Genomic DNA, 20725 nt, shown 5'->3' with positions numbered 1-20725 from the left:
TAGTATTAAGGTTCTGTCATTTGTAGCACTCTTTGTCTAGCACTTGTCGTGTTCACATCATGTTCACGTGTGTTTGCTAGTTTGCCAAGTTCTTGTTTATGTTTCTAGAGCTCGTATTTGTGTCTTGCACTAATTAAATGTTTATCTGCCCTTGCATCCGCTTCCGACAATATTGTTATTAAACATAGAATGACTGCCTAATGGGTGGAACTTCTGATTAGCAGATTAGAGTGTAGGCTATGAATAAAGGTTGGTTAAAAAAAAGATAGACGTAGTTTTCATGTTATTAATGTAATCTTATTTATTACACTATCCAGTGACACCCAGATGAGGATGGGTTCCAATGGGTTTTGAGTCTGGTTCCTCTCAAGGTTTCTTCCTCATGTCGTCTCAGCGTGTTTTTCCTTGCCTCCATCACAGCTCGCTTGCTTATTATGGATAAATTCATGCATTTACAATTTATATCCTGAATGTATATATATATATATACATACATTCAGGATATAAATTGTAAATGGAACCATATATATATGTAAAGCTGCTTTGTGTCCATTGTTAAAAGTGCTATACAAATAAAATTGAATTGAACATATTTATTTAAATACAAATTGTAACTGAATCTTTAACTGTAATTTTTCCCTTTTTATTTTCCAGGGTAACCATACTTAACTTGTAAAAGTTTACCTCTGGTAGATATTTAAAAAAAAAAAAAAAAAAAGGAAGGCTCAGGAAAACTATACAGTATATAGTAGAAAATTTCCCAGCCCACCTCACATATTGTTTTTTGATAAACGTGTTGATTAAAAAAAGCAAATATGTTTGAAGATATCAAAAGTAATTCGAGGAAGATGTTCCTCAGGGTAAAGAAGTTTATGCAACAGTGGAGTCTAATAGATTTTCTAGGTTGAATAAGAAAATAATAAGAAAATACAGGAAAGCACAACATTCAGATTTAATGGTGTTATGTTAAGATAAGGGAGGGGATTAAGTTTGAAATATCAAAGATTAGACCTAGTGGGAAATGGAGAACAAAGTAAAAGCGATGTAGAGTCGTTAATGGCCTGTTGAGAAGTTCATGAGCTCCCTCAGTGGTGAACATTAGGGCTGACTTCAAAGTTTACAGAAGAAAGTTCAGACGAGGTCAGACATTTTGATGTCGCTGTGATGAAAGCTGTTGCACATCAGAGCATGCCGCAGTAATGACTAGCAAGCATCAGCAGCCGCTGTAGGTCATGGATCCTGTTTCATGTCATCTCTGCCTTTGGTAAGCGTTTAGCTTTTAGCGTAAATGTGCCGCATTTCAAAAACCTATTTTCTATTACGAAGTCTAGGCAGTGTCACAGAGGCGTTTGCACCCTGCACCACTGACGAACAGAAAAGCTGACCATGTTAATCTCTCTGACAGTAATGCCATCTGTGTATTGAGAGGATCAGACAGAGTGCAAAATGAACATTTATTCAAGCTCACATCTCCTCCTGAAGGACTAAAAGTGCTCCGTCTGTCGCCATCGAAAGAACTGTACTCCCATTGAGAACACTCTTTACTCTAAACTGTTTAAAACATGCATCACAATATGAAAGCAGCAAGAGTCTGCGATTATTACCGTCTCACATATGCTCAAATCGTGCGGGGGGAATGGATCATTTGGTAACGCTTCATTTCATTTGGTGCAGAGCTTTTCTATTTGGCCAAATGATGTTTACATTATCTGATATTATCTGAGTTTTTAATTCAGTTCAGTTCAATTCAATTTTTTTTTTGTCTAGCATTTTTAACAATACAGAAATCTGGGTATAGATTTAAACCCCTTTTTACTTTATATGTCTTTATATACAGGCAGTTAAACTCAGCAAACAAAAGAGAAGCCAAAAAGCCATTTGTTAAAGAGGTTTGTAGTGATATGTTTAATATTTAACTTTGCTGATCTGGTCAGAAGATTATAAGTTGATTAATTTTCCAAAAGTGCATAGCTCTGAAATGGTGTGATATTAATCTGCTTATTCTAAAACATTATCATATAGTGTATATAATAACAGCTGATTCACAGGGACTTGTATGGTGGAATTATGCACACATAATTTAAGCCAAACAACAAGCGGAAACTATTATATAGCAAACATAAACGTAGAGAAGTTGCTCTGGTGAACTTTTCGGTAAGCATATGTAAGAAAGAAATCAGGATTGTAGTAAACCCGTTTGTTTAAGTTTTCCACTATGGGAAATTCTTCAAACAGCATTGCACTGCACGATTTCAAAGTTATGTGAGAAGCTGCATTTTCTCTTATTAGCCTACTAACTTCAAGAGAGAAAGAAAAAAGAGAGGTTGGTGAAGGAACCACCGTTCATAGCTGTAATAAAGTAAGTGATAACAAGAACGGACTTGTTTTATGGACCTTTCACAACATTAAGCATAACTATAAATGGACAAAAATACAATATGTTATTCTTTAATAAATGTAACATTGTAATCTTGGACAATTTGCTGAGGTATAAGAGGAACGAAACACTTCTGGTCACCTTGTCGTGTTGTAGTCCTTATTTAGACAAACTCATAGTGATAGTCTATTTTACTGACCATCTAAACATGGACGAAAATGTAGCATAGCTTCAACCACGTACCATGTCCTATCAGATATCTGTGGTGGTTTTCAGTCATTTAGAAACACATAGAAGTCTGATATGTGTTTCGAAATGACTGAAAACCACCATAGATCTCAGAAGGTAGTGCTGAATCATTTCATTCAGTTCTTTGTAAACAGATACAGAGCACAGGATGATCACAGACAAGGTAGGCTCAGGTCACAAGCGGTGACCTACTAAGTGTATGTGCATGTACTATGGCTCTCTGGTTCTCATTTAGTTAAGACACACTCACGTGGCCTCTTTCCCCCAGCGCCAGACAGAACCCATTTGTTATACCTATCTACCACCTGTATTCGGTATGTTTTGAAGTGGAAGCCACAGCTCTTTACCTGTCAAACATCAGAATGACAACAAAAGAAAAAAGCTGAAAGAAGTTAAGAAAAGCAGTACAACTGCAGACCATCTGTCCAACAGCAACAAAATGGAGGAAGCAGAAGTTAAGCCTTGCTGCATCCCCAGGATGCCGTACAAACTGTGGCCTTGGACTCTTGATATTAATATTCTTTTTTTAAATCTTGGCATGCCAAATAGTGTACTCTATATGTCCTAAAACATGAGGAAAATATATTGCCCTTCATAGTTATTTTCCAGTAAATTAGTGTTACTTCCACAGAGGTGCCAAAACTTTTTTGTTTTATTTAATCAAAGCAGGTAGCAATAAAAAATCTTTAATATCTATTTAAGTATATGTTTTAAGCTCATCTTTTGCCCAATGTAAAGTGAGCAGCAGTGACACAACATGGCTTTACTGTAGATTTGTACCTAAAACCTGCTGCTATAATCTTAAAGACCTTGTCCGGTGCTAATCCTAAGACTTTTAGTTACAATATACTAAACATCCTTCTATAACTCATATAATCGTCTTCTAACCTCTTATAATCCCAGAAGAGGATGAGTTTGCTTTCGAATCCGGTTTATGTTTTCTCAGGGAGTCTTTTTTTACTTGTCACTCTTGCCTCTGGCTTGCTCACTTGGGATCTAAACTTACACCTGGATCTTCCCTAAAAAATGTCTGCTAAATTAAATTGAATTTGTTTTATTATATAATGAATTCCTTGTTGAATTAACAGCTTCGGTCCAGATTATACTAGTTTATAGTAGCCTGAGTTCTTTTATTGCCAATTTTATATTGCTAGGCGTCAGCACAAAACTAAAAAAAGTCCTTAATATGATGCATTTAAATATATCTCTGTGCTGGTCTATGGTGTCAGTTAAAGTCTGTTGTCTGAACTTGAAATTGTCTTGAACGTGAAACTAGAAATGATTGTTTTCATCACTCTGACTCACAGAGACAGATAAAATGCAGATGCAAATACAGATACAAATATTAGTGAATACAGATACAAATATGAGTGACATTCTGGTGACTTCTTACAAAGTCAGAGAATGCCACTAGTATTTGTTTCCGTATTCAGATTTACATCCCCAAGTATATTTGGCCTAATCTGGTCTGAAAGTTCCTCGACCTCAGCTACATCACTCAGGTTCATAACTGCTTCCTAACTAGAGTTTTTTTTTTTTTTAATCATGCCTGTGCAGTTATTTTTGTTGTACCTGTCTATGATATTTTCTTCCAATCATATAAACAAATTTGTCATTTTAAACTTCTATTATTTTAAACTAATTTAATCCACTGGGACCCTGAAGAGGCAGTTACTAGATGTTCATAAATTGCTTAATGAACTTTGTTGTTTGTCTTTGTATCTGACTGCTTGAAGTAAAAAGATCACAGCATTTGTGTTGCGTCCCACATCCCGATGCACACCTCCAGTCTCAACCAGATGCCCTGCGAACATTTCTCACAAGCTATCTGTTCATTCTGAATAGTGTAATTGCTTATATATTAGAAAGTCCATGTGATAAGAATGTGTGATAATGGTGCTACAAGCACTCTCAGACTTCCACTGGTTCTGCTAGGATTTTACACTACTGAGCGAATCATATTCATGTGTGTTGGCCCTGTTTGTCATGATGTGCAAAAGATACTTTGGCTCTACAAGATGTGACAGAATGATAAAGACACAATCAGAATTTAAAAAAAAAGAGTGAGAAAGAAGAGAAATGGCAATAAAGGGAGCTAAATAGAGATAAGGGATCAGTGAGTCTGTAATCTGCCTAGCAAAGTGCACCTTTTAGCATGCAGGAAAACAGCATCCCAAATAATTTATATAAAATTCATGTCTAGAGAAGAGTTGCTATTCTGGCATATCAACTCATACACCAGGCAGCACTTTGAAGCTACAGCTACTGGTCAGGGTATCAGGGGAGAAAGGTAAGCTGATGACAGGGGAATGAGCCAGTGAGCTGAATCATGACAGTGAGTGGGCTGTAAGTGGAGAGGCAGATGGTTTTGCTCCTGCAGGGTCACATCAGGGGTTTGTGTGTAACTGACACGATCTTTCTTTCTCTGCTGTCATCTCTTTCTTTCTCTCCCTCTGCCGTCCACCCTTCTCCCTCCAATCACTGTAGCGACAAACTGTCAACAGACGAAAAACAAAAACGTGTCCCTGCTGAACATACATCAGGCACCTACTGTCTGATTTGACTTGGACTTGAGATCACAGGACTAGAGAAGAGTGTAAATCCTTCACCTTAGACCTCAGTCATTGTTCACTGTTCGCCACCGGCTCTCTTCTTTGACAGTTTAATGAGGGACTCACTGCTGGGTGGAGTGGAGCAAACTGAGCAAAGCAGGCTTCCTGGATAATGTATGCTCACCCTCTGGCGTGGGAAGCTCATGCATTTTGGGTGGATGCCAGACAGTAGAAGTGGTTTTGGTATTTTGTCATTTAATTATTTAAGGCATGCTCCTTTCACGCTCTCTCTCTCTCTCTCTCTCTCTCTCTCTCTCTCTCTCACACACACACACACACACACACATACAGTCCCTCTCCATGTGGTCAACATCACTCAAACATCCCGTTGTGTTGTGATTACGCCCGGTGCATTTCTTCCTCTAATTATCAGCAGCTGTTTGAGCTTTAAGCTAAGCAAACGAAAGCAGCTTCTTCCTTTTCCTTTTATGCAAGGCAGGCAAATTGAGATGATAAGGAGTAAGAGTCTATTCAGTTATTTGTTTTTGCTACCTTTCAGCAAAGAGAGGCTACAAGCATGAATAGAGAATTGTATCACTGTATCATCAGGTATGCTGTCACATAGTTTACATTGCCATGCTCCTTTGTTGTAGTCTCCACCCCTGTCTTGTCATTGGTCTCTTACCTAATGTGTGCACCTGTTCTGAGTTCTTCTCTTGATTAGTTTGTCTTTATAGATCCTCATGTTCCTTTGTCTCATCATGTTTGACCTGTTTAAGTGAAGTTATTATTCTAGTTTGTTGTCCTCTGTCTGTTTTCTAACTCCTGCCTGGAATGATGACTGTGATTGTTGGATTTCCCCAAATAAACATACTGATTATATGCACTTGCGCCATGCCTCATCTACACACACGTGATAACGATGCGCAAGGTTTTGGAAAGTTTTTACTTTAAGCGAATGGTCAAATATAACGCTTGCAGGACAAAGAAAGACCACATTCATTAATGTAAATGTGAATTATGCATTTGTAGTGTTTATTCATTCATCCTTAGTAGCTGCCTGGTCAGAGTCATGGTAGTTTAAATTAAGCTACAAATTTGATTATATCTTGGGAAAGGTCTGTTATGAGCTTGAGTTATGTAAGTAGCTGAGGTTGAGGAAATGTCAGAGTCAGAATTCACATGCCAGTTTAGGCCACACCCACTCAGATTTAAATGTGAATTCAGATAAGGATATTTGGAGCACTAAATAGATAGTAGCATTGCTTTATACCACTACAGGACACTTTGGACGATATGATTGGACATTTATTACATGAAATTCTGTATCCAGAGTGTGATCATCATTCTAGTTTAAGAGAACCAAGACAAGTCTTATTGATGCGATGGGGTAAGATTCGATCTACCATCCTCTTATTTTTCCCGAAGGAAAACCTGCCCCTCAGTTTAACTCTCACTCCCTGTAGCAGGAATGTCTTTGTAGAGATAAAGATGGTCAGCAAGAAGACACGAGTTCCCTAAATGAACTACAACCAAAACAATGAGAGAGCTGCTGTAGCCTCTGAGGAACTCACTTTTGCTTCTGTGATCTTCCTGATGGAGAAATAAAGCTGCCAAGAAAGCCATTTTCCTTTTTTTTACACGTCCTGTTTACACTCACTTCACTTCTTCAAAGTGGTCAGAAGCCTGAAGGAAGGTCATAAGGGAGTCTGGACCGATAGAGAGACATGTGTCCTTTGAAGCGTCAGAAAGCTGAAATGGGAAAAGCGAGAGTGGGGCTGTGTTAAGAACTGATGGACACAGTTGATATGAGTTCAGTGTCCTGTAGGATGTATGTGCTGATTCTCTTAACGCAAGTAACACAAGAAAAATAAGTTTAAAAAGTTTTTTAAAAAAGGAAAGAAGGAGACAGAAACAAAACAAGGTAGCTGAAGCATTTGTGAGTGCAATAGTAACAATTTATGGTTATTCTATCAACATTATGTACTGCATTATTTAACGTAAACAAATGTTGAGTTTAGTATTAATAAACTTTAAGTAATGTTAACAAAGATATTATAAGTTACCACATGTATTAACGTATACTGTATTTGTATATGTTAATGAAATACATTTACAGTGACTGTTTATTGAATCTAAAACCAAAAATAAATCCACATAAATTAGCAAAAATTCAGTTACAGCGTGTTTATAACTTACTGAACTTAGTCATCACTGCAGAACCAAAAGTCCAGGGGGTGGAGCTGGATCTGATCTAACCCCTATAACTTTAACCCTAATCCACACTACACTGTACAACACAAAACAACACATTATAAACACTTATCCAGCCTGAAACACACGCCATTCCTGGACTTTCAAGTCACACAGTTCCGCCCAGGTAGGAGGAGCTGGATCAGGTCTGACTCCACCCCATGGACTTCTTGTTATGCAGCGAAGGGTACTTGACTTTGTAAACTATATTGATTGATTTTTATTAAATTAATTTTACTTATGGTGTGTTAATACTGAAATAGATGGTTTGTTCATGCTGACTAATGCAATGAATATTGTTAGTTAATGGAACTTTAAGGTAAAGTGTTAACTGCTTTAAGCTTCAGAAAGCCATGTTGGATTTCTATCCGTCTGCAGTCGCGTGGGTCTCCTGTATCTGTGAGCTCTCTGCCACCAATGTCGATTAGAAAGCCAGTCCTTAATTTTGGGCTCTATCTTGAAGCAACAGGTGCAAGTCCTGCTAATTGAGTGTCATGAAGATGATTCAGCTCCCGTGGTGGAAAGTCTATCTGCTTCATCTATTTGTGCTGCGCTGATTTACACTTCAGAGAAACATGTTGAGTATGAACCTAATCAAGGCTATAAATTCACTACAAGTACATTTTCTCTCACGTTTCCAAAGCATTGAGAGTGAGAAGCTGGCTCTGTAGACTTCTTAAAGCTGTTACACAGTCTTTATCCATTTACAGCTCCAGTGACTCAATAATAATTTGATTTGATAATTAACTTCAAGTCAAGTTAAGTAGATCTTTATTGTCATCACAGCCATACAGAGTAAGCAGGGCATTGTGTGATGAAATAACGTTTCTCCTGGACGCAGGGTGCAAGATACCGACATTACAGTAACCATAAAGTCCATAGCTGGGAATAGAATGGAAATAAAGTATAAACTGTCAGTGCAGTCATGGTGGTGATAGTAACCTGAGAGGAATGGAGTTCAAGGGACAGTGCAGTACTGTAATGAGTCAGTACAATCAAAGCGTTAGTGTGCGGTAAACAGTACGTCAGTGCAGTAAATGAACAAAGTGATGACACGTCTGTGCAGTTACTTGGATCCTAGGGTGATGTGTGTGGAGGGGGTCAGCACAGAGTATGACAGCCTGGGGGTAGAAGCTGTTTGGAAGTCCTTGAGTGGATCCTGCACAACCTTCTTCCGGATGACGGAGGGGAAAATAAATTGTTGGAGGGGTGTGAGGGATTGTGCACAAAGCTGGAGGCCTTGCAGACGCTTCCTCACAGATATAAAGATAGAGATATACAGTATGATGAACGCTGAAACTAAGAAGGAACATCAACTGAGTTACTGTGTGTGATATATTTGATCACATATACCAGGGGTGTCCAGTCTTATCCAGAAAGGGCCAGTGTGGGTGCAGGGTTTCATTCCAGCCAAGCACAAGACACACCTGAGTCTACTGAAAGCCAAGGTCAACTGATTAAACAGGCGGAATCATGTGTGGCTCCTGCTTGATTGGAATGAAAACCTGCACCAACCTGCACCCACACTGGCCCTTTGTGGATAAGAATGGACATCCATGACATATACAGTATAATTGAGATTATAGCAAAAAATGATAATGGTACCATGAACTGCATCTATACAATTTCTATACATTTACATTCTTACTATACTTTCTTACTTTGTCTCTATAGATGGGACTCCGTACACCTGGTGGGTTGGCAGAGGGAATGAGAAACACCTCTACTGGGGCGGCTCTACGCCAGGGGTCCAGAAATGTTCCTGTGGCATCGAGCACAACTGCATCGACCCCAAACACCACTGCAACTGTGACGCAGATCAGAAACAGTGGTGAGGACAATCAGAGCTTCATAAACTCACAGTGATTCACTGGTATGAGCTTAGGGCCTTGTGTTATCGTCAAAATGATATCACAATGTATGCATTATTTTGAACTAATTCTATATAACACTATATCATGTCCTCATGTTGGTTTGTCTCCATAATGAGCAAGCGTTCAGTTTAAATGCAATTCATTCAGAAGCAGCTTACGTACATCTGTCTCGGCATTCTGTTCTATAATAACACGGGATTTGTATGATTGACGCGCTACAGAAATGGTAAAAACAAACAAACAAACAAATGTGTAATAGTTAGTATGGTGAAGAGATGTTTATTTAGCATATTTGGAAGGAGTCTCCAGTGTCAGCACTTTATAACAGTCAGAGGTAAGATTTTGCAGAGGAGGGAAGTCTTGAGAATGTTGCTTTTTGTCTTATTAACGCCAAGAGAGAGGCAAGGGAACAAGTATTTATCACTGTTATAGCATAAGTGATAATAGGAAATATCTTGTTTCATGAATGTTCCAAAACATTAAATGTAATTTCAAACAGATAGAAAGTATGAAGAGTTGCTCTTTATTTAATTAAATATTGTAATCGTTAGTAAAAATTTGTAGTTCAGTTAATTAGATGAAGTGATATGTGTGAATTTAGGATACACACAACTTATGCTAAAAGATTAAGGTCATTTTTATTTTGTTTTGCCCAGGTGAAAATGGAGCCTTGGGCTAAGCCTGGATCGAGTATATTAGAACAAATATTAGATGAATCCAAGGATTTAAAATTGTTTTCATTAGTTAGAATAAACATCAGAGCAAGCCAAGTGTAATGGATACAAACGAGAACAAATGAGAACATTAGGCTGGTGGGTCCTCTTCCAATCATGCTGTTATAGCTGATAATAATTACACATGATGAATGTGTTTCATTTAGCCAAGAATAATACACTTTCTCTCATAACGTAAATCATGTTTAATGAATGTTGGCATTAAAATATGGTACGCTTGATGCTTCATGCATGCCTGTTTGTGGTCTTATAAGGTGTGTATTAATGTGTGTTAAGGACAAATAAATTGAAGACTCAAAAAAAAAATAGGTGTGTCCTGTTGTTAGACAAATTCAAATGGCAATATTATGCATTTTAAAAAATGCTGTACTATGATTATGATTGTGTTTAAACCTATTTGAAAATTCTGTGCTTTGACTGGTTACTATTAATCCAGCATTTTCTTTCCTTACAGGAGAGAGGATTCAGGGCTTCTTGTCTATAAGGATCACTTACCCGTGAGCGAGGTAGCTGTAGGCGACACAAATCGACCTGGATCAGAGGCCAAGCTCACGGTGGGACCCCTGCACTGTCACGGAGACCGTGAGTTAAACCGTCTTGTTTAAGTATTTATCAGACGCAGCGCTTGAAAGGAATTCTTCTCAAGAAGATTTTCCCTACAGTAGCTTTAAGTGCAAGCTCTTTATGCTTCATGCATTTCCCTTTCCACATCTCAAATATATGCACTTCCTGTTTTCCTGAATCTAGCTCCAACACTGTTGGCTAGTTTTTGTTTTTGTAATACTGTACTGTACTGCAAGTTACAAGCATGCAAAGCTCACCAATAAGATCCCAATACTTTGTCATCACCTCACACAGGCATTTATATTCAGTGTTAATTATCCATTTCATAGCAGTACTGGTGCAACATTAACACACTGCATTAGGTTACAGTACAGTGGGTTTAAAATCAACTTTTTTCCCTTTACACACATGTAGTTTGACCAAAGATTATGTAGAACATCCGCCATACAATACAAGTCCCTTTGCATGAGCTGTTGCTATAATGTATTAGAACGAGCGCATTAATATTTCCGTCATTCATGTTATAGCTGGAACTACTTTCCGAGCCGTGCTGTTATACGAAAATAAATGCACACCTTCTGACCAATCAGATTCAAGCATTCAATCGGGCATTACACTGTTGTCATTCCCTTACATAATTGATAACAATTGATAGTTATAATTTAATGTTTTTTAATAAAAATTATGATGCACATATGGCAGTAATTAAGGAATATGACATTTCTGTCTTGCATTAACTCTAAAAGCAAGTAGGGATTATAAAGGAAGTGCAGTTGAAAATGTGGTGGCCGTACAAGATATAAAATATCTCACATACATCTCATTATGTTTTTGATATTTCCTATCTGTCTAGTTTCTTGGAGTGACTGATAAGATGGAATGCTCAGAATTAAATCATGATGAACTAATCTGTATTTGGTTGTTAGTAAGACTTCTCGTGGCTGGTGAGGTAAATTGCTGATTGTGGTTTTCATCTTCATTGTCTTATTTAAAAAACGGACTGGATAATATGGAGAACTTTCTGTTTTTTGCAGTGTGGAAACGCTTGACAACCTCCAGATATTCGCTTGCTGTTAATGGTTATTTTACAAAGACTTTCTTCTGTGTTTACAGTGCGGAGAGACGGCATGAAGTCTCATCCCACAGCTCAGAAGCTAGACACAAGCTTCTGTCAAAACAGATGAAAACCTTTGATTTATAACGTAAAATAAAACCGAACTCAGAGGAAATTCAGAAATTCTTCTCATCTCAAAGGGGAAATTGCGTGTACTTAAATAGACAGAATCAGTAAAGTCAGTTCAGCTACCTTCCCTGCTAGACTGAAGCTTTACTGCTCATCACGTGTTGCTGTACGAACCATAAGTAGGATATTGCTAAAACCCCAAGACAATATCAGCTAATCCTTAAACGCTGTAGCTAAATGTTCATCACCAGAGATACCTAATTTAGTGTTAACTAGCTTTATATCACAGAGCTTGTAAATTCTGTTTGCTCAGAAGGTATTGATTAATTTTCCCTAACTCCGAGAGTAGTTTTGGCTGCAGTGGTTTATATAAATGCACTTGTTCTAATACGGTGATAAGGTGCTTCCTAAGTGCACTTTTATTCTAGTATGATCATTTCTCCCCATTCAAGTCTGAAGGTCAACTGGCTGTAATAATTAAAGCCAACTCAAAATAAACAGTCCAATAATTTTGTGCTATCATATCCCTCCACAGTGGTTTAATGACTTTCTTTCCAGCAGCCATTTGCACAAGTACCATCTGGTAAACTTGCATCGTAGCCCATCTGGGTGAATCATGGAAGAGTAATAAAATGGGCAGAGGTAAACAGGGCTAATATGAGAGTAATTTCCAGAAACTGGACACTTGTTTTCCCTCATGATGGCACATGGATAGTCACAGAACTCACTATTTTATGAGCTTAGCCACTTAAAGGTTTATAAGTCAGTTAGGGAGATTTCACAGAGGCTAATGTTGGTGTTTAACATATCATAGCAGGTTAGCATCCATATTCCAGATGTGTAGCAGTTTCTGAAAATTTTATATTCTAATAAACAAACCCCTGCGAGTGATAATTGAAAGCTGTGGGTATGCCATGTCTGTGTAATATCACAGCAGTATTTTTATTGACTATATTTCATTAGCCTCTGCAGCTCAAATTAAATTTATAACAAGGTAGTTAGCAGCATCAAGGTCAAACAGATTGTGTGTAGTTATTTCTTATGTTTACAATGTCCAAACCTGCCAGATGTGTATGTGTGTAACATGTGGTTAGTGGAGGCAGGACATAAGTGTGAAAACTCAACATTTGCTTTATTAGGGGAATAAGAAAATTATTATCAAAGTCCATAGCGGGATTCAGAACACAGATGGACAACATCACACAATGGTAATCCATGATCAGAAGTCAATATATGAGGAAGAGTCAAAAACAGGAGAACAACTCTTGGAACGTAATGATACAGAAATACATGCTAAGAACAGAAATGACAGGGTAGAAATAACCAAACTAATCAAGGTGAGACACGGAACAGGTGAACACAGTAGGGTAACCATAATGCCATGACAGGGGCAGAGACAGAACTGGGAAAACACACCACACATTTCCATGTCATATGTATTATTATTGTTTATCTTAAATTTTTTGTTAATGGTTTAGTGTTTTATTTTTTATAGGCCTCTGCCATGGTCGACCGTAGATGATAGAGTCTGCAGAAATTGTGACAGTTAGAATCTCAAATGATGCACTTGACATTTAGAGAATGTACAAGAAGTGAAGCACTTTGGCCTGTCATTAGCAGAGTCTCTAAAAGGCTGAATTCTCCATTAAAGTCCAGATTCCCAAAGGAAACCTCATCTCTCTCTTTAGTTTATGTCTTGCATTTCTTTCTTTTTCTCCTCGGGTATTAAAGGTGAGTGCACGCAGCTGAAATGACCAATAAGCAAAAAGAACTTTCACTTACACGCAGGTATACTACAGAACTGCTGAATTCTTGATTCCAGTTGGTCCAGTAGGAAGATGTTGCTTAATTTTCTATGATATAGTTATTGAACGGCAAGTCATACGTATTATGTATTAAAACCTGATCATTTTAATACAATCATGGTTTCTATAGTAACAGCTTATTGAGAAGGACTTGCATGGTGGAGTCAGCAACTAGAATGACCAGGAAACAGGAAAACAAGGCTTGGAACTTGCATGATAAAACCGCAACATGGAACTGAAACAACAGGGTAGAACTAACCAAACTAATTAAGGTGAGACACAGAACAGGTGAACACATTAGGGTAAACAACCAACGTCATGACAGGGGTGGAAACAAGACTAGGACTGAAACAAAAATCACTGGCATAACATAAACAAAAATGCACGGAGTGAACTTAAAACAAAACAACACGTGATCAGAGCTTGTTGCGCTGGAAAGTATGCAGTATTTTCCATCTTTGGGCTCCTGACTCCAACCGTTGCTCATTTAGGCCAAATTGTGATTTCTAGCATGAGTTTTCTCTCTGTCCACTTTGTTAAATTCAGTTTTTTTCATTCTGTGATGTGGAATTTCTCTGCAAGCTTTATTTACATTTTTGACTGTAGTATTGTCTGACTCCCCAACCTGTTTGTGTTCTTGATCGTACTCACTTCTGCAGTTATGATTCTTATACAATTCCTCATAAAGCGTCTATGCTCATACATCCTCCCACCTCAGGCTCTGCTCGCAGAAGTCAATGTCTTGCCATTTAAAATCCCTTGCATTAGGTCCTTATGAGACTCACGCTAGCTCTGTGAAAGATCAATCAGAGGAAATACTCCTTTTCTAACTGGGTAGAATGAATGAGAGCAAAGACATATACAGGAGAGAAGGGAGAGTTTAGTAGATATAGTAGATATAGCTATAGTAAATATAGACAGATATATAGTTCATTAATTTAGTGTAATTGATATGTAATACTTGGATTTTAATAACTGTTTAATGACTCCTTTACCAAGGAGTGTTTCTCATTTAAGGTGAATCATACAATAAACTGCCGACGCACATTTAGGTCCAAGAATAACCAGTGACTAAAATAAGTTTATTATGTTTTTCATATATTACTTGAAATTGCCTTACTTTTTTAAATGTAACATTAGATATACTACTACTAGTACTACTACTACTACTACTACTACTACTACTACTAATAATAATAAGATGGTTTAAAGCAGGGATGGGCAAGACAGGGAGGTGTGAGCTCTTCCTTTTTTTTGGTGCATCTGTGAGAGGGAGAAGCCAGTGGAGGGAACACAACAATGGGGTGCTGTGAGAAAACCAGGTGGTTGGGGGTTCGATTGAAAACAAGTCACATATGGATCGGTTGCAAGGATCCAGTGGCACTCAAGGGAAGAACTGCCAGGACCGAGTTCCAATCTTGAGATGACAAGGGACTGAACAAGCACCAGACTGGCCTCTGTGGAGAGAATTGACCGTATCCACCTGATGTTGTAATGGAGAAACCTACATGACTGAGTCATATTAGCAGTATGAGGAGAGAAGAATAGCTGGCTGTCCAGAACTATCTCAAGGTTGCCTGCATTGTCAGAGATGACAAGATGACAAGTTTTGACATGGGGATGCATCTCCAGGGATATACAGCAGCTCGTTTTTTCCTTGTGGGAGGAAAGCTGCCATCCATGACGGGATGTCTACCAGACACAAGAAAAACAGTGAGCTGAGGAGAGGAGAGGAGAGTCTGCAAGGTACAGATGTGGATCGCCTTCATGTCACCTCCTGGTAGAAAGAAAACCACCATAGATATGTTTAGATCAAAATAATACAAGGAAATAATAGAAGGGTGGCATGGTAGCATTGCCACCTTACAGCTCTAGTGTCCGCTGTTTGATCCCGAACTTGGGTTACTGTCTGATGGAGTTTCTGTGAATATTCTCTCCGTGTCTGCATGGGTTTTTCCAAAACAGATGCCAGTATGTGGCTAAGATGCAGTACATTGCCCCTAGGTGTGAATGAGTGTGTGTGTGTGTGTGTGGTGCTGTGCGTGGACTGATATCCATTCCAGGGTGTATTCCCGCCTCATGCCCTGTGCTCCCGGATCCACCGTGACCCTGACCAGGATAAAATGGTTATTAAAAGTGAGTGCATGAGTGAGAGTGAAATAACGCATTAAAACTCTGTCAAACCTTTTCTATTTCTGATATGCAGCCTGTAGGTTTAAAATAACGGCACAATCTATGTTCCAAGCATTAGCTGTGTTTTGCGGTTTCTGTGGTTACCATATAAAAAGACTCAAGCAATTTTTAACCTGCCATTTCAAAAGTGATCCTGAGCAGGAATTCAGATTTTTTCCGTATGGGAAGCAGACAGACACGGGTGGAGCAGAGAGAGATTTGTCGCCTGTCGTCTGAAAAGTAGATGCTGACTGGCAATAGTCCAATTTCATCATGCTAGATGGAATATATTGGCGATTCCTGATACCATCGTCAATTGGCTTGAGCCTCCAGTGCACACTGGGTGTTAATGAGCAGTGTTTGTGAGAGGATTTGCAGAGGGAGTGTATGATTGAAGCCAGTGTTCCTGAGCAGCTGTGATAAGCTCAGTCTCTCCCTGATGGCTTTTACTTTCTGCCCAAATATGTGAGAGTAACACAATGCCAGTGTGTGTGTGTGTGTGTGTGTGTGTGTGTGTGTGTGTGTGTGTGTGTGCGTGCAAGAGAGAAAATGGTGAAAACGGATGATTCTTGTGGGAGATACACTAGATGAGACAAGTGCTTGAGTACTGTGAGTTCCTTCCTTCCTTCTTTCCTTACATCCTTCATTCCTTCCTTCCTTTCTTCCTAGTCCTGATATTTTGACCTGATATTTATTTCCACACACAACACTGTATTTAAATGTAGAAATATTCTTAATTTCCCACAGAGTATGGCGATATAATGCACCAATCCCTTCTAACCAAACCACTGTGACAAAATAGCATGATTTATTATCGTTCTATCTCATTTTATCTATCTGCGTTACGTTTGCGGAGAATAAATTTCCCGGCATGATTTTCCATGTGCATTTTGCAGGTAGTTACTGGAACGCTGCTTCTTTCAACACGCCATCCTCCTACCTGCACTTCTCCACTTTCCATGCTGAAACAAGTGCTGATATCTCCTTTTACTTCAAGACCTCTGCACCTCACGGGGTTTTCCTGGAGAACCTTGGCAACACAGACTTCATCCGGCTGGAGCTGAAATGTGAGTCACAGATACAGCTTTGTTTTTGTTTTTTTGGCTAATATGACAAACATAACAGGAAGTTAACATACATATTCTATATACAAACATATGTAGAATAGAATATATGACACACGCATTCCTTCAGTTATGATAAAGGGCAAGTTGCTATTTCTAGTATTTATAATAATGAGAATCTGAGAAACACAGCACACCCACAGGAACGAGAACTGAAACATGAGAGCTATAAATATAAAAAGTATTTGATTGATTTGTCTGTTTGTTGCTATACAAAGGCACGTTACAGTAATTGAGCCAGAAAAGTGATTAAAGAAAAACTCCACCCTAAAAAAACAGTTTTATATTGAAATATGTGTGATGGGTTTAGTGATTCTGGTGCTAACATGTTGATCACAGCAGGACAAATCTCAAACATAAGGAATAACAGTCATTCTTCTGACTCGCCATTTTCCAGTGATGTTCAGTGTCATATTAATGAGAATTCCAACATAGAAGTAGTGAAGACAGCAAACACTGGCCTCAAACATCCAGAATGCAATGCAGTTATAGCAGAAACTCGGCTTGGCTAGTTAGCGATCTATGACATGATGAGTATGATGGCGTTGACGATAGTATTAGCATGAATGTTGCTCTCTTTAGGTAGGGATCAATTCCATCTGGTAACACCATCGGCAGGTAGTCGCAGTCAGCAGGTATTCCATCTGGTGCCACCATCACAACGGCATTGTGGGTAATATAGGAAACTGGTAACCAAAATGAACCTAGACAAACATGTCGATGGAAAACATTCAAACTATAAAAGTGAGCTCGGAAATTCTTTACGAAACGAATCTCGGGAAGCCGTTGTAGATCGCATGACAAAGAACAGAAAACGTATTTAGAGCATAAAAGTTAGAGCTTACGTTTATGACTACTGATTTTCTTCAGCGTAAAAATAAAATGGAACGTTTGAAATAATGGCTTATTCACTGCCATCCAATATCAGTGCAGAAATAAGGATAGAAAGGCAATATGATGAGAAGTCTCTCTCTCTCACACACACACACACACAGACACACACACAATTTCTCTCACCCCATGCTGGCTTTTTGTATTCCACACTGTTTACCACACAAAAGATAATCTGAACCCGAAAGGTAAAAATACTCAGTGTTTGAGAAATCCTGTGTTGTATAAAGTGGTGGCTCATTTTCTAAAGTGGTGCACTGACATTGTACCACAATTCACATGCAGATGTTTAAGGATGTTTTGGAGTTTACCATATTTGAAATCTTTTCCTGTGAGCTCAGTGTGAACAGAGAACAAAAAAAGGAAGTCAACATAGAAATACAGACAAAACACAACGAAACTGATTGCTTGATTGATAACTTTATTGTCCATTGCCTTTGATTGATTGATAACTTTATTGTCATAGAAAAATTGCCTTTGACTTCACAATATCTGTAAAAAAAATAAAATAAAAACACAGGCTGCTTAGATCCACCCCCACACAGAGACATGATTCAGGAGTCCAAAGATAGAACAAATAGCACAGAACAAATAAAGGAGCTTCGATCTCTTGTTATGAAATGCAGTGAACAGTTGGGTAGAATACATTATATGTCCATTATATATAATATACAGTGTATAAATACATTGTTTAAAAACTGAATTCTTCCAGTTAAGTTCATCCATAAGGTAGAAATAAATACATTGAACAATTAGGTGAAAATAAATATATTGTGTACATTATTGTTATAAATAAAATCTGAGTTAGGAACTCATTAAGGCAACAGCATGTGAAATAAAAGCATTCCTAAAAATTTCTTTACTTGAGTAAGGCCAAACCAAGGAAAGATATTGTAAGTTAAAATGCTCTCAATTACACTTTTGTATATCAGCTCCAAAGTATCTTTACTTACAGAAAAAAAAATTGTTTCCTAAGCAGATACAATCATTGTATGGCCTTTTAAAAAATATATTCGGATTTAGTTGTAAAACATAATCTGCTATCAATATTATAGAATAGCTAAATACTTAATAAATCAGCCACAATTTCCACATATTGGTCATTCATTTTTACTTGGCTTAAGGAACACTATATATTTTTTCACTAATGATTAACTTCTTGGTTTTACTTGTATTTATAACAAGAACTGAGGATGATCCAGTGTTTAAACAGGAAGTAGGCAGTTTTATTTCAGTCTTCCTGCTTTCACTCCTACTGTCCAGTTCTCCACAGAATATACACACACACACACACACACACACACATACACATACAAAACACCATTAGATCCATATTCAATGAGTGTGTGTCCACTCCTAGTTTGGCGTCTCGCTTCACTGCAGGTGTGACAGTAAGAGAGAAAGAACGACCTTGTCACTATCCAAACACATATCCATGTATCTGTAAAATGCCAATTATTTTCACTTCCTACTGCATTAGACTGTCGTTAGCTTTCAAAAAAGAAAAAAATGTCGAGATAGTTCAAATCAGTAGGTAAAACTGAGCAGAGAGAGAGAGAGAGAGAGAGAGAGAGAGAGAGAGTATAGGAGAACCAGACATCAGTCACAGATGGGAGAGATACTATACTTTATTCGCAGATCAGTGATGATTTAAATGATGAATATCAACATCACATCCTCATACAATACTTACACTGGGTTTGGGAAAAGAATTCAGACCCTATTCAGTTTTTTTTCCCCTACTTTTCACAAGGGAAGTGAAAGATATTTGAAGATTTAAATTTAAAATGGATTCAGTTGACATTTTTGGCCATCAGTTTACCATAATGACACAATTTTTAGGAATCTTTGCAAATTTATCCATCCATCCATTTTCCATACCGCTTATCAGTAACGGGGTCGCGGAGGGGCCTGGAGCCTATCCCAGGGAACTCGGGGCACAAGGTGGGGGACACCCTGGACGGGGTGCCAAACCATCACAGGGCACAATCTCACACACATTCACACACTACGGACAATTTGGAAATGCCAGTCAGACTACAACGCATTTCTTTGGACTGGAGAGGAAACCAGAGTGAATGGAGAAAACCCCCAAAGCACGGGGAGAAAATGCAAATTCCACACACACACACACACACAGGGCAGAGGCGGGATTTGAACCCTCAACCCCAGAGGTGCAAGACAGAGAATTTGTCAGACTTCATGGATTGATTTTTTTTTTTTTTTGGATTTCCATATGCACACAGGTACATTCCTTTCTAAACTTGCCACAATTGGACTCCATTCAAGTTCTAAAGAGATCTCAAGGTAATCAAAGCAAACAGGATGCACCGGAGTGCCTTAGCCAAGGGTCTGGATACTTTTCTAAACAAGAGATTTCATTTTGGATTTTTGCTAAAAAAAAAAAAAAAAATTCTAAGAACATTTTCATTTGGTCATTATTGGATTGGGTTATTGTTTTAGATTAATGGCAACAAGAACATTTACTCCATTTATATGGAATCTATAATACAATAGAGTGAAGGGTCTGAATACTTTCGGCAGCCACTGTATATCTGTAGGTTTTATTGTGTATAATAGAAAAGGAAGCGATCCTGGATTCTACTTCAAACTCGTGAATGTGTGAGTAGTGGGAACTCTGTGATAACTGTGCTGTACTAGTGAGTATAAATCTTCAAGAGAGCCACTCTTGGGCTCTGTGCAGGATTTGCTTCTGTCTCACATGTACACTAGGGGTGTAACCGAATACAGTCTATCATTCGGATGGAACAGATAGCGCATCCTAAACGAATACGAGTACAGTAGAGCAAGTATTCCTTTTATCTTTAGAAAGCTTGTCAGAAAGCTTCATATTAGCTGTATGCATTGGGATCCCATTGGATAAAACAAAAAACATGTAGCTCGTGGAATGGCTCGTGGAAGCTCGGGAGAAGGGTTGCCAGGTTTC

At 38.3% G+C, this 20725-nt stretch overlaps 1 protein-coding gene across 1 annotated transcript in view; it reads left to right on the top strand.

Moving 5' to 3' along the window:
- The window catches only part of LOC113541299 (contactin-associated protein-like 2), a 123107-nt gene that overhangs the window by 89262 nt on the left and 13120 nt on the right, over positions 1-20725 (top strand). The window contains exons 14-16 of the mRNA XM_026938187.3: positions 9106-9262; positions 10494-10621; positions 16660-16830. Coding sequence (XP_026793988.3) covers positions 9106-9262; positions 10494-10621; positions 16660-16830 — 456 coding nt within the window. The remainder of the gene's footprint in view (positions 1-9105; positions 9263-10493; positions 10622-16659; positions 16831-20725) is intronic.

The sequence above is a fragment of the Pangasianodon hypophthalmus genome, chromosome 22 (genome assembly GCF_027358585.1).
Source record: "Pangasianodon hypophthalmus isolate fPanHyp1 chromosome 22, fPanHyp1.pri, whole genome shotgun sequence".
NCBI lineage: Eukaryota > Metazoa > Chordata > Actinopteri > Siluriformes > Pangasiidae > Pangasianodon > Pangasianodon hypophthalmus.
This window is presented reverse-complemented; position numbering and strand designations above follow the sequence as displayed.